At 31.3% G+C, this 13,817-nt stretch overlaps 2 protein-coding genes across 3 annotated transcripts; one reads left to right on the plus strand and one right to left on the minus strand.

Moving 5' to 3' along the window:
* The first annotated feature begins 370 nt into the window (after window positions 1-370).
* Window positions 371-3,127, plus strand: LOC109341681. The gene is made up of 5 exons (XM_019579625.1): window positions 371-510; window positions 586-659; window positions 1,539-1,668; window positions 1,769-2,080; window positions 2,653-3,127. Exons 1-5 carry the CDS (start codon window positions 418-420, stop codon window positions 2,923-2,925), a joined length of 882 nt encoding a protein of 293 aa, XP_019435170.1. The 5' UTR covers window positions 371-417; the 3' UTR covers window positions 2,926-3,127.
* Window positions 3,128-4,864: 1,737 nt separating this feature from the next.
* Window positions 4,865-8,751, minus strand: LOC109341680. Of its 2 annotated transcripts, none has more exons than XM_019579623.1 (7): window positions 8,629-8,751; window positions 8,428-8,545; window positions 8,195-8,253; window positions 6,660-6,950; window positions 6,502-6,580; window positions 5,777-5,885; window positions 4,865-5,156 (listed from the first exon to the last, which is right to left on the minus strand). In XM_019579623.1, the coding sequence occupies exons 1-7, from the start codon at window positions 8,662-8,664 to the stop codon at window positions 5,078-5,080; spliced, it is 771 nt and encodes a 256-aa protein (XP_019435168.1). In that variant the 5' UTR covers window positions 8,665-8,751; the 3' UTR covers window positions 4,865-5,077. The 2 variants fall into 2 exon arrangements, with proteins under 2 accessions (XP_019435168.1, XP_019435169.1); XM_019579624.1 differs by having other exon boundaries at window positions 8,440-8,545; window positions 8,629-8,750.
* Window positions 8,752-13,817: the final 5,066 nt, after the last annotated feature.

Genomic DNA, 13,817 nt, shown 5'->3' on the forward strand with positions numbered 1-13,817 from the left:
CATAGATTTCAAATTCCATCATTATATAAACACCTTCATTTTTAGATAAGGAATTAATATCTTTCAAGGTGCGTATATGTCTCTCCCAATAAGTGTCGTTCTTAGAAATCGAACTCTTGACTTTTGATCGAGAGCTATTGAGGTCTTACCCCACTAGACCAACACATTGTTTATATGAACACCTATTACTAATAAAGTCTTATCTCATTATGTGAACAACATCTATTATCATTTACCGTTCGTTTTAATGATCGATAATTAAATATAAACGATGAACGATAGTGGTAGCATACAAATCAATCAAAATATTTCTTTATTCCATGTTATTTTTCATTCACAATAATAATATTATTATTATTATGAGTAAGTAGTATCAGTCACTCATTGAGAGAGACTTAGCAAAGACAAAGAGAGAGAATGCATAGAAACACCTCCGATCTGCTAACATGGTCTGAAACTCCTCCGGAAAACACCGCCACCGTCTCCGCCTCCGGCAACCGTTCTCACCAGGTTACTATTTATATCATTCACTCTCTTATTCAGCTAAGTTAATGGCTCACTCTGTTTATGTTTCTTCATTCACAGCCTTCTGATAGAATCAGCAAGGTTCTCCATGGTGTCTCCCTCACTGAAGAAGAATCTCATTCTCTCACTAAAAGGTTCTCTCTCTCTCCCTCACTGTGTGTTTTTGTTGTGAAGTGTGAGTCTCGGCGGAACGGTAAAGTTGTTGTTTAATGACGAGATGTCGCGAGTTCAAATCCTGAAAACAGTCTGTCTACTTAAAGTTAGTACAGTGAGTGGACTGTGACTAGTGGAAGTCTCGTGCAGTGAGCCGTCCTTTTTGTTGGATATGTGTTTTGGAATCAGATCTGTTGATGCTTATGTTGTTATTGTTGCTATTTTTGGTTTTCTTTGTTGTTAGATCTGATTTTTTTTGTGTTTTGTTTTAAGCTGTATCGATCTACTTTTGTGAAATTTTAATTCTAATTTTGGTGACTTAACAATTTGTTGTGCAATGGAAAATCCTGTATTTCTTTGTGAAAAGTCAAAACTTCGTAAAGTAAAAGTAATAATGAATTGATTTTTTTGGATATTATCATTTTAGTTTCTGAAATTGTCAGTATTGTTCATATTAGTCCCTAAAATTTATGTATTCTAGGGACCAATTTAATATATGGCTGGTTTTTATCATTTTATAGACAATAGTTTTCTGAAAAAATGAGTTTAAATGTTTAATACAATATATACTTACTATTTCTGGAACTAAACTCTTATTTATTTTGTATCTTTAGCTTGATTTAATGAGAGAATTTTTTTGATATTTCTGAAATGAGAGAAAGTTCTTGATCTGTGGGCCATTTTAAGTTCTTGAAATGAGAGAAAGTTCTTGAAAGTTCTAGAAAACAGTTTAGAGCCAAAAAAAGGAGAGGGGCAAAGTGTTTTTCATATGCATGTCAGGAACTGCTATTTACTTTCGGAAGTTCATTATACGTCTTAACCTTTGTTATCCAATGTATCCTTCCATGGCCTACTCGCAGCAAACCATGCTCAGGGTATAAAATGAAAGAGATGACGGGAAGTGGTATATTTTCAGCTAATGCCGAAGATTCTCCATCAGAAGCCAATTCTGAAAATTCAAATAGCAGAACAAGCATACGCATATGTCAGGTATGAGCCTGTCTTATATACATATATAATCAAACTCCATTGTTATTCACTTATAAAAATGTTCTTGCTTTTTTGTGTTTTCACTGAAATTGCATCTCAGCAAGCAATGAATGGAATTAGTCAGATATCGTTCAGCACTGAAGAAAGTGTTTCCCCTAAGAAACCCACCTCTATACCTGAGGTAGCAAAACAGCGTGAACTGAGTGGGACATTGCAAAGTGAGGCAGACAATAAGAGTAAGAAAATATCGAATGCTAAGACCAAGGAACTCAGTGGAAATGACATTTTTGGCCCTGCTCCTGAAATTGTGCCTCGTTCGGTGGTGGCTGTACGCACCTTTGAATCAAAAGAAAGTAAAGACATGGGGGAACCTCTTCCTAGAAATGTGCGAACATCAGTGAAAGTTTCCAATGTAAGTATTTTTTGGGCTTCAATATGAATTGTGACTCATCATCTGTCATTTTATACATGGCTTTTCATAGTGATGAATTTGTAATCTTCTTTAATGGTTCACCAATGTCACCTCCATGCTTATTTCAGATGTAGACCAATTCAGTAATCTTTTTTCAGTAAATCTTTATTAAGATATTACTCAAGGTTTGTAATAGAGATAATCATAAAATACAGTTGCAGCTCTTGGAAATACTAACTATTTATTTTTGGATAGATTAAGAATTTATATCATATTTTTCGCTCCCTCTCCAAAACATCGAATTGAGTTGGATCCCAACAGCACATGTATTGCATTTAGGAGGTCCATCAGTTTGTGTCGTTGTCTTTAAAATTTCCATAATAGTATTAGTTTTTTTCTACAATTTGTATTCTTAAATGATTTTCTCAGTAATGAGACAATCTTTAACTTGCCTCATGTATGCTTTTCCTTCCTCCTGCAATGTCCCACTGCATTTTGAGCTCGCCTGGAGGCAAAAGGCTTTGTGTTTGTTGTTTCTATGCATTTTGACCCTGGTTTTCTCATATTTGTAGCCTGCGGGTGGCCAAAGTAATATCTTATTCGGTGAATCACCTGTTAAGAAGACATCAAAGAAGATACATGACCAGAAGTTTGCGGAGCTGACAGGCAATAATATTTTCCAAGGAGATGTTCCTCCAGGATCAGCAGAAAAGTCTCTGAGCAAAGCTAAGCTGAGAGAAATGACTGGTAGCAACATATTTGCTGATGGAAAAGCCGAAACCAAAGACCCTGTGCGAGGTGCTCGCAAACCCCCTGGTGGAGAAAGCAGCATTGCCTTGATTTAAGTTATGATATATTTAGACTTGTTCCATTCGACTTAGGCATTCTGTTAATCTCTATGAACTCCCATGTTTTTATCACTACAAGGGTCAGTGATTGTGTTCCATTATCACCATTGTAGCTTTCAATTTTCAGCTATGAACTATTAACATAACTTAATCTTACATAGCACTTCAATGATGAAACATGACCTTGTTTCACTTTTCACTTGTCTCTCACATGTTATAACATGTTAGGAAAACAATTACATTTTGTTTTGTTGTGTCAAGGAGAATCATGGTTGATCTTGTCCTAGACTTGGAAGTGGAAACATTCTTCCAAGCTTTATTCCATGCAAAACACCACTGTGGAATCTAAGTGATTATAGAATCTGACTCAAAAGCTATGAGGTACTTCATCTACTAGATACTTGGTGCTGTAATCTTCCATCCTAAAACATTATCTTCTGCTAATGTTCCATGCAACCTTGATTGACATAATTGTTTGACCTGAATGTTGAGGACTTCAAAGAGTGGTTTTCTTAGGATGACCCTCCTTTGTGTCTATTATTACTCTTATTTTATAAAAAAATTATCAATATTTATCAAATCACTCCCAATACCTAGTGGATAGTAGGAACATGTTAAGTTTAGAACTGGTGCATCCTAAATGGAAACATTGATTATGGACTCTTAAATAAAGTAGTGTAGTTACTCTATTTTGAGAAATCTTTAAGAATAACACTAAACTCTTGAGCCTCATTTTTTTTCTGCATTAAAGAGTATTTTATTTTCTTTAATTCTCTGCATCATTTATGGTTCATTGCTAAACTCAAAAGTTAATAATAGCCCAGGCTCTCAGGAAAACATTAAAATTTTCTTATTAAAATGATCTATTTCTCATACTCTCATACTGCACCTTGGAGTAATCACTAATACTATGCACTTATTATATTCTACCATCTTGTACTTTACATTCTCTTGTATATTTTTCTTCATATGAATCACCACATTGGTCAAATGGGCTCTAAAGAGAATGTTAATGTGGTTTTCACTATCATCTATTGTGCTACCACACTCTCTTATGTGAATCAGCTTCTCAAAGCTGTTTTTTTAACAGCATTCAGCTTTCTTTTAAAAAAAAAAATCACTTTGAAATATAAAGTTCTTTCTGTTGTATCAACTTGGAGCTTCCTATTCGGTAAATAAAATTATGATTATTGTAACACCCCATTTTTGCAACTTAAAAATTAAGATTTCATTATAAAAGTATGATGAAAATCTATAGAAAGTTAAAGTCAATATGTTAGAAAATCAGAGTAAATATAAATTCATTTTCAATGATAAATTTAAAGTGCGAAAATAGTACATCCTATCTCACCCAAAAAATGAGGCATTACGACCAAATATAACACTAAATGCAATGTCAACAGGAATTAGCTCTAAATCACACTAGGTAAAAGACATAATATTTTCTTTATATAGGATATCTTTAACAAATTGTTAACATTTTTCTCTCAAGAGAATGATCAACATTTTTCACTCCAGAGCCATTTTAAGTATGTTCACTTGGAACAATGTTGGGTTTGTTTACTCAATGGAAAGATGCAGTATATACAAACATTAGATAGTTATTTATTTGTTTTTTTATTTTACCATTAGACTGTTGATGTAAAAATGAGATGATAAACTGATAAAGAATTTCTTTTTCCTAACATGAAGGAGTGATCCAAAGCTTATATGACCTATTATAGGTTGATAATAAAGATGTTGGATGGTGTTATTTGCTTTTTCGGTACTACTAAGAGCATCCCCTCACCCTATAGGTAATGAACTAATCATTTTCGGAGTGCATGACTGCCCCTCCCAATAAATGCTGAATCTTTGATCTTTTGGTCATCCTAAAGATCTAGCAAAGTCTTACACCACTAGACCAACGTCGTGTTATTAGTTTGGCTCTATTAGCTTAATCATTAGATTGTAATGATATCATTTAGTAGATGATTTAATAAACAATTATGGAGTTTTAGGACAAAGTAGAAGTCAATTATGATCCAAGTAACATCTCACTAATACTACACACTTCATCATAAGAAAGCCCATATTACAATTAAATTAAACAACCACAGAAAACTAGAAGTCTACTACACTTATACAGAAAGTAATGCAGATTGGACCATCAAATATGAACAAAGCCTTCAGCCCTTTGCCTGACCCTTATTGTCAGATATATCAACACCAATGTTCCCAAACTTGACCTGCAATGTGATTGATAGGTTTATTGAATGGTTTAACAATTTAATATAAAACAGAGAGATAGAATAGGATAAAGTGATAGAATAAGAATACATATGTAGTATGTGTCTGTGTGGGGGGCTATTTAACAAACTTCTTTTTACAATCATGAAAAATATGATAAAGGGTGGCCTAGTGCATGATGATCAAACTTAGTGGGGTCTAGGGAGGGTAGATGTACGCAGCCTTACTCCTGCAAGCGGAGAGACTATTTCCAGGATTTGAACTCGTGAGTCTGATCCATTGTCACTCAGCAACAACCTTACCGTTGTGCCAAACTCACCCTCGATCATGAAAATTTGATACTAGTTATAATATTTAGTAACATAAAATACTCACTATGCATTGAAATTTTCTTTGAACTGATCTATCATATCATATAATTGGGTTTTATCTTATTATTCTATATGACAGGCATTACATGATTTCCTGCTGTTTTTATCTAGTTAATACATATGAACATATTCGTCTAGTTAATAACATGATTACCAGATAGACACATAGTTATGATTTTGACAAGATTTATATGTGGATAGATGCAACCCTAATATCAAGCTTTAGTGCTCAATCTGCAAGAACTTACAGTACTGAAAACATAAGAGCAACTTTTCTGGAATCGAATGAGGCAGAGCGCTTATATCTTCTCCATCTGTTAATTGGTATATCATGTACCTTCTCGGTGACTGGTTTATCTGCGAATTTACAAAAATGAAAGTTAAAGTGTATCAAATCAACTACCTACTCAGTTAGACACATAAAATAAGAGTAAAGAATGCAGATTATGAAGGCTTATAATGATGAACGACAACTTTAAATGAAATGATAATTTTTTTCCTAGCTCAAATGAACCATCTCTATTCTTCACTAGAGTATTTCATATGTTTGTTCAATTGCATAAGGTGATGACAGACCGAAACCCACTTATCATTTACCATCATGCTTCTAGATTGCTAGCAATGAAATCTTGTAATTGATTTTAGATGACCATTCAGAACTGCCCAATTGGCTAAAATCATGTTTCAATTGTCTCTGGTGTGACAGAGAGTATCAGACAATATGTTCCTCATTAAATGGAATGGTAGTTCGATTTATCTCGTAGTTATAAACACATTTCTTATCAAGCCATCAGCTTTTGTATCGCAAGGGACAATATTTCCTTCACCTCGAAACTATTCTGATATCTGACACTGACAGCTTATAGAAAATCATATCTCCCTACTACCTAATCATATCCAGAAAGAGAGAAGTGTAGAAGCTTTAGGTGAACTGAAAAATATTATGATGCTAATCAAGAATTAGCATACTTACCTTTTGAGTTGTTAAGGTTAAGCGAACTTTGCATAAGTTTTCCCCCAAGTTTCAAACTCGATTCTCTCCACAATACACTCTGCAATGTTGTAAAATATCAGGCCTCATATCAGAACACACACAGGTGCGCATAGAGTAGATTAGCTTATAAGACTTACAGTCGGTGAGTTCCCGGACTTAAAACTTTCAACTCCCTCCTCAAAGGATTCAGGTGAATTTGAGTTTCCATTCACACTAGGTATATCAATTATGCACTGGGAATATACTTCTTCACTCTTCATTTGGAAATCAATGCAGTTTCGGCAATTTAAGTGAGCATCCAAAGTACACACTGGGATTTTAGCTTGATCGGGAATCTCTAAGATGCTTAAGAAAGTCTGTGGTGAAGCACGCTTTCCATTTTCACCTTCCTCGGGCAACACTGCACTACTACTATATACATCTCGAGCCTGCAGAAATAAAAGCATTAGTTCTTCTTGACAAACATCTAAAGTATGTTTTTAGCTATTTCCAGTGAGCCATTTATGGCATAAAATTGTTCAACCAGTTTAAATAAGGCAAGTAATGCATTTAAAAATGCTTGAGTTTATATTAAATAGAGAAATAAAGCATTTATTATAACAGGAGCTCTCAAACATTACTTTTTTAAAGTAAACTAGAAGCACTTAATAGATAACAGTAACAAAAATAATCTACACGAAACAGAATTACATAAAAAGACCTTTCATCCTCTACCGAATCTTATGGTTTTGATTTCCAATGATGTTTTGAATGGAAGGCTAAATGAACACTTCTAGAGTCATGTTAGATTATTTATTAAATAGGGTCAAATTCAGTAAAAAAAAAGAATTTCTACTTAATCCTTGGGTAAGATGATGGGCTCTATTATGCTCTGTTAAACTACTCAAAGGCCAAGTTTCAATTGTAACACAGTGACTTTGTGAAGCTTGAAAATTATAAAGATTGGTGGTCCCAGCCAGGTCAAGGATTGGATGGAACACTCCATCATGAAATGCATATCGGAGTATTGCCGGAACCTATGGTTGGTTTCAATGTGTACTGTCATCAGATTGTAGGAGTACTACAAGATGACTGGATATGCGTCATTGTCGAAAGTAATTGAACCTCTTGACAAGTGAGGTGTATGCTCAAGGGGAGCGAAGGCTCTTGAGATTCATCCGGTGGGTATGGGTTAAACATTAATTTAGCATAAGTAGACATGTTGACCATACAAATCTATGGGCACCGATGAATTTAGTCCGGATTAGGTTGATCCAGATCAAGTGCCATAAGAGCAGCAATCCATTGCATAATGGCGTCAAAAGAGATGTTTGACATCATTGAGTTAGGGGCATGAGGCATCAGCCATGATTATCTCTTGTACCATTAAGATATCTGGCTTAACTCATCAAGAATCCAACTAGATTATGCATCACATCACATCACCTAACAACCCCCGATATAGTGTTCTAAATTGCACGCCGCAGCCGTAATTTAAAACACCGAAGCCAACTTTAACATAGTTTTTTTCTCCAAATTTTCACTTTTACTTAAAACAAGATGCACCCAATTATAGAATCATTACCAATTACTCACATTCAGCCACATAAAAATGCAGCACATGAACAATTTCTTCAACAATAATAAAAAAATAAACATAAAAAGCAGAGTGTATCAGAAAAAAGAAACCCACATGTGAACAGTTCATTCCTGCTGGAAATGATGCTTCTTCAAACAAAATCTGTGGAATGTCTGAAATGGAAAAATAAAATAATAAAAAAATATGAATTTTATGTGTGATTCACTATCCATTTAGTAATTCTTACAACTTAAAAATTAAAGACATATATCTGCAACATGCAACAACATTATTACAAAGTCTTAGTTTCAGTAACTGGGGTCGGCTACATGAATCGAACGACATACATTGACCATTACCTACAGGAAGCTGCTGTTTAGGGTCATCAGGATTTGATTTGAGTAAGTTAAAACAGGAATAATTGTTTACATTCTCATCCACATTCTCCCAAAAATGAAGAACTTTCTGTAACAAAAATCATAAAGTAAGAATAATGAAAAGCTTATAGAGTGAGAAATGAAGAAAATTGAAGTATGTTGTAATGATACCTGAGAAGAAGAAGAAGAAGAAGAATCTAAGGACATGAGTGTTGTTTTTGTTGTATGGATTGGGTCATAGACAGAGATTTTGGGATGAGATGAACGTTATGTGTTCTTGGGAGTGTAAGTGAAGAGTGTTGGTAATTGTAATAAATACCTCACTTTTTTTTAATATTAAGATGCATTAATATTAAATTGAATATGTATATATTAAAGGTGGACATGTTTAAGATCCTCTCTATTAATAGAGAGACAAGTGCTTCAAAAAATAAAAGAAAATGCAATTTTTAATGATACTTTTTTCATTACATTTTTATCATTAAAAACAAATGTAAAAACATACAGTTATCTCCCCATTAATAAAAAGAATTTAATAGTACTGCGAGATTTGCGATAAAGACTATGTGAGTACGACCTCTTCCTTCACGGACCAACACCTTCATTTCATCTTATTATATATTATATATATTCATCATTTCCCACCTTCTTTATTTATTCACATCAATTCCAATAATAATATCACAACTTTTTATATACTAATAATAATCAATAATATTGTTCGGTGAACATTTTTGTTTCCCATACATCCCTTACATACTCAGCTGCCAAAATCATGATGTAAATAAAAATTATATAATAGTGAAGATAAGATGTGAGTGAAAAACTGTAATATGTAGGTAAGTATAAAGAGATGATACAATTAAACTGTAATATGTAGGACCAGATTTATACATTTATGATGTTAGATAGATGATTAATATGTTGGTGGTGATTATTACGATTAATGGGTTTTTTTAAAGTTAATATTATTACAATTATTACGATTAAGGGCAAAATGGGAAAGTGAAATTACACCATAATAGTTACATCATGTTTTCCCTTTATATATAGTATAGATATTTAGAAGTCAATTATAGTTATATATAAATACCTAATAATGTAATGAAAGTTTAAAATGGCATTACATCTCTAAAAATGTATATTACTTAATTATTTGATGTTTATATAGTTTTTGTTATTGTTGTAGTTAATTTTATTTTATTTTCTTTATACTTAAGAACTAATTTATAGTTTATCTCATTAAGGTAAGATTTGTCCCTCATCCGACCTTAAATGTTAAATGCTCATTTTTTGAACTTGTATTCGGGTTATAGACTCGAAGCTAATATGATCCTAAATATTAAACGGGTCGACCTATGAACCTAAACCTAGATTCGACTAAATATAATGTATACCTCTTTTGGATAAAGTATTCTCAATATTATTTAGTATCATGAATATGTAATTTGACTTATGAAATGATATATGTATATATTCTTAATCATATATATATAATGAAAAAAATTTAGAGAATCAATGATATTTTTGATCAAATAGATGATATTACTTTATTCATAATTAAATAGAGACATATACAAACATGATTAATGAATATGTATGAAACGAGTTTGACCGAGTCGAGCTTATCCCCTATCCGACCCTAAATATTAAATGAGTCTAAATTTTAAGCTCGAACCTGACCCTAGACTCACTAAAATTCAACCCTATTTGCATCTGATCATGATCGAGTCAAGTTGATGGGTATTATCCTCAAACCCTAGATCTAAGTGGTATGTTTTTCCTTCATCAACAATTGAATTGGAATCTTAGATATGAAATAAAAACTTTGTTAGAAGAGTTACCTCTTATTTTAGATGATTATGTCCTATGAAAATATATTGACTTAAAAAATTCGTTAGTAAGGGATTATTTTAATTATGTAATATATTTGTGTGTCATTTTCCTCAAAAAATAATGTTTGTTGTGTGTTTGGGGAAATTAAGGTAATTTGTTACATGTTTATGATAATCAAAATAGTGAGCATATTGACATTCCAATTTACTTATCCAACATAGAAACCTAACACCATATTAACACAGAAACTAATTGAATATAAATAAAATCCATAATATAGGACAAATATATAAATAAAATTAAATATGACCATGTCAAAACATTTAAATTGAGAGTTAATTAATATTCATATATTCTGGAGTCTCACAACAAAAATTATTAAGAGACATTATAGTGTAAGTAATTTATCTCTTTACAAAAAATCCAAAACAATATATTCTACCTTTCATTTTTATTAATAGTTTTTTCCTCCTTGATAATCAACATCCAAAAAGATAGCATCTAGCTATTCATTAAGTGACAAGTTAGGAACTTCAAGAATTTCACATTCATATCTTATCTCATCCCATCATATATTCCAAATTTTAATTTCCTCTTGATCAAATATACTTTCAAAGTTTTGGTGCAATTTGTTTTTTATTCTTTCAAAATTGCAACAAGTGACTAATAGGGATCCAAGTCAATTTATGATATTTGCTAAGTAATAAAGGAATGTTAGGTTAGTTTTTCATACTAATTGTATTCCTTCATCTTTTTTAGTATGGAACTAATCTATTTTTGGATGTGTTCTCAACAAGTATTGTTTTCGGGAATCAAACCCTTAAATATTAGACACTTAAATCTCATTTATAATTTTAAAATTTTCAGTAAGAGACTAAACAATATAGAACCATGAGGTCTTCATTATAATCTTGAATATTTCATTATGAGACTAAGCAACATAAAATGGTGAGGTCTACCCTCACCCTATTTAACTTCGGAGTCATAACCTAAACTTTAAGAATTAAACAAGTTTGAAACTTTATTTTTCATATAAAAAATATTTTGTTAAAAAGTAAAACACACTTCAATTTCAAAAAAATATATATATTCGACTTTAGTTGAGTATACCCTTATTAAAAAAATGTAAGCACTACTATTGCATATATTATATTTTTATTAAAGATTAACATCACAAACATTTATAATAAAAAAATCCTTATCATAATAAAAGGTTGCATAAATTTAAGAGATATCACTATTTAAATTTGTAAGTATATACAAATAACATAAACATAATCATAATTAACAAATAACATAAACATAATCATAATTAACAAATAAACATTATATAATAATAAAAAGTGATTTAGGTGAGAACATTTATTATTGTGATAAATGAAAACATTTAATATAAATTATTGGATCTTTATTTAAATGATCAAGATTAGAAGAAGTGATCATGAGATCAATACCTAACTTTTAATCTCAATTATCCATATATAAATGTAATATCTAGATTTATTGTTCTCACTTTTACAATTTATTTACTTGAATCAGTCTCTAACTTAACATATATCAAAATAATTGTTTTCACTTTCCTAAATTAACATATATCTAAATTTGTTTAGTTATCAAAATTGTACAAAATGAAGGGGAAAATTGATGGAATTAGGTGAATGGAGGGTGAGTAGATGATAGTGAAATTAAGTTGATTATAGAAAAGGGTACAAGTGCATGTGAGTAGAGTTGTTGCGTTTGAAGCTAAAAGCTGCATCTAAAGCTACCAACAACAAAACAAAAAAGTCAGAAAAAATTAAAACAGGGTCACGGGTTGTTTCCTGTTCTGTCTTTATTCTTCATTTCTTTCCTATTTGGATCCAACCACTCTCTCTTCTTAATTCCTAAACTCAAGTTTAGTTACCAACATTACTTCAAGTGGTACATGTTTTATTCCTTTTAAGCAAGGTCTCGGTTTGAGTCTTGTGGATAAAAAAATGTTCGCTAGGAGAATTAGCCCCTCGTACCTGTGAATGTTCCCAGCTCGGACAGGATTACCTCCAATACGAGGATACATGTGGAAAACAAAAAAAAAACTCAAGTTTAATTGATTAAAGGAAAATGATATATTATGAATTCTCCTATACCATAATAAAAATAATATATGTTATAAAATGATATTATGTTTATTAATTATTGATCTATAAGTGATATATGTCACTTTTTTATGAATATAAGAATTTGGTAAGAAAAAATTATTTACAAATGACATATATCATTGTCGTTGATTAAAATGTTGAATATGAATTGTTGGGTACATTAATTTAACTGCATTTTTTTTCTTAATATTTTTTACCAATCATGTTACAAGATGTAATAATATGTATTTTCACATTAGATTAAAGACAATTTATCCCGGGAAATCATTTAATTTTATTAAACATTTCTTTTATCAGAATATGGTTGAATCATTATACATATCTTTGAAATATGTTAACTACTTAGGCATTTATGCATAATAGACAATGTATGATAATATTCATTTAAACAAAATGTTGAAGAAAACCTTTTTTTAGTGTGTGCCAAAGGGTTTATTAGATTAAGGTTGGAGATTAGTTCCTTCTTAAAGTGAATCTTATTTCAATAAAAAAAATCAACAAAGCATCTTACATGCACATAGACTATGACAAATATTAAACCCCTAATGTCATATTTTAAAAATAGATCGTTATGTTTTGTTTTGATAATAAAATTTTAAAAAATGGGAGAAATATTTTAAACCGAGAGAAATTTTTAAAACCCATTTTTTTCTCAAATTCCAAAAAAAATACCTTGATTTTATTCACACTTTTTAATTTTCTTTCAATCAACATTTTCTCTAACCCTATTACTCTCATAGCATATGTGAAAATATTTACTTTGTGAGTTAAATACAGAAATTTTATCTTCTATACTTAACTCACATAATGATTATACATAAACATGATCATGAAGTGAAGTAAAATGATGATGAATATAAAGGTTGTAGTATGAAATAGGGTAATGGATATTTAATGATGGGTTAGTGGAAGAGAGATTTTGAGATGAACAAGAATAAAGGATAATGGGGTTTTAGGGATGGAGATGACATTTCTTAACTTGATGTCTCCAACTATGTTCAACTTAATAATATAGTGACACATCATTTTCTGTTATGTTTCAATAAGGTGAAGGAAAAGTCACACAAAAATTGATATTTTTTACTGGCATAGTTAGGCGAAAATTTTAAATGACATGTCACTATATTATTGGATGGGACAGTATTGAAAACACTAAGTTCGAACATGTGATCTTCATCCTAGTTTTGGAGCATAGGGAATGTAATTAAAATAGGGTTATTTTTAGAATTTGAGGGGGGATGGGCTTAAAGAACTCTTTTGGGTTAAAAACTATTGGGCTAAGTACCAAATTAGTTAGGGTGGATGCTTTTTCCAATCCCTTTCTTTGCCGACTTTACTTACTCTCTTATTATTTTTTGTTGCCCTACACAAATATATATATATATA

Source organism: Lupinus angustifolius, unplaced genomic scaffold (genome assembly GCF_001865875.1).
Source record: "Lupinus angustifolius cultivar Tanjil unplaced genomic scaffold, LupAngTanjil_v1.0 Scaffold_574, whole genome shotgun sequence".
NCBI classification, from domain to species: domain Eukaryota; kingdom Viridiplantae; phylum Streptophyta; class Magnoliopsida; order Fabales; family Fabaceae; genus Lupinus; species Lupinus angustifolius.

Bases quoted from the DNA above. Each gene is read 5' to 3' on its own strand.
- LOC109341680 (XM_019579623.1), bottom strand. From the start codon at position 8,664: ATGTCCTTAGATTCTTCTTCTTCTTCTTCTTCTCAG. The intron at 8,546-8,628 runs GTATCATTACAA...TTTTTGTTACAG, and splicing joins CTTCTTCTTCTTCTTCTCAG to AAAGTTCTTCATTTTTGGGA. The intron at 5,886-6,501 runs GTAAGTATGCTA...GTAAATTCGCAG, and splicing joins TAACCTTAACAACTCAAAAG to ATAAACCAGTCACCGAGAAG.
- LOC109341681 (XM_019579625.1), top strand. From the start codon at position 418: ATGCATAGAAACACCTCCGATCTGCTAACATGGTCTGAAACTCCTCCG. The intron at 511-585 runs GTTACTATTTAT...CTTCATTCACAG, and splicing joins CCGGCAACCGTTCTCACCAG to CCTTCTGATAGAATCAGCAA. The intron at 1,669-1,768 runs GTATGAGCCTGT...ATTGCATCTCAG, and splicing joins CAAGCATACGCATATGTCAG to CAAGCAATGAATGGAATTAG.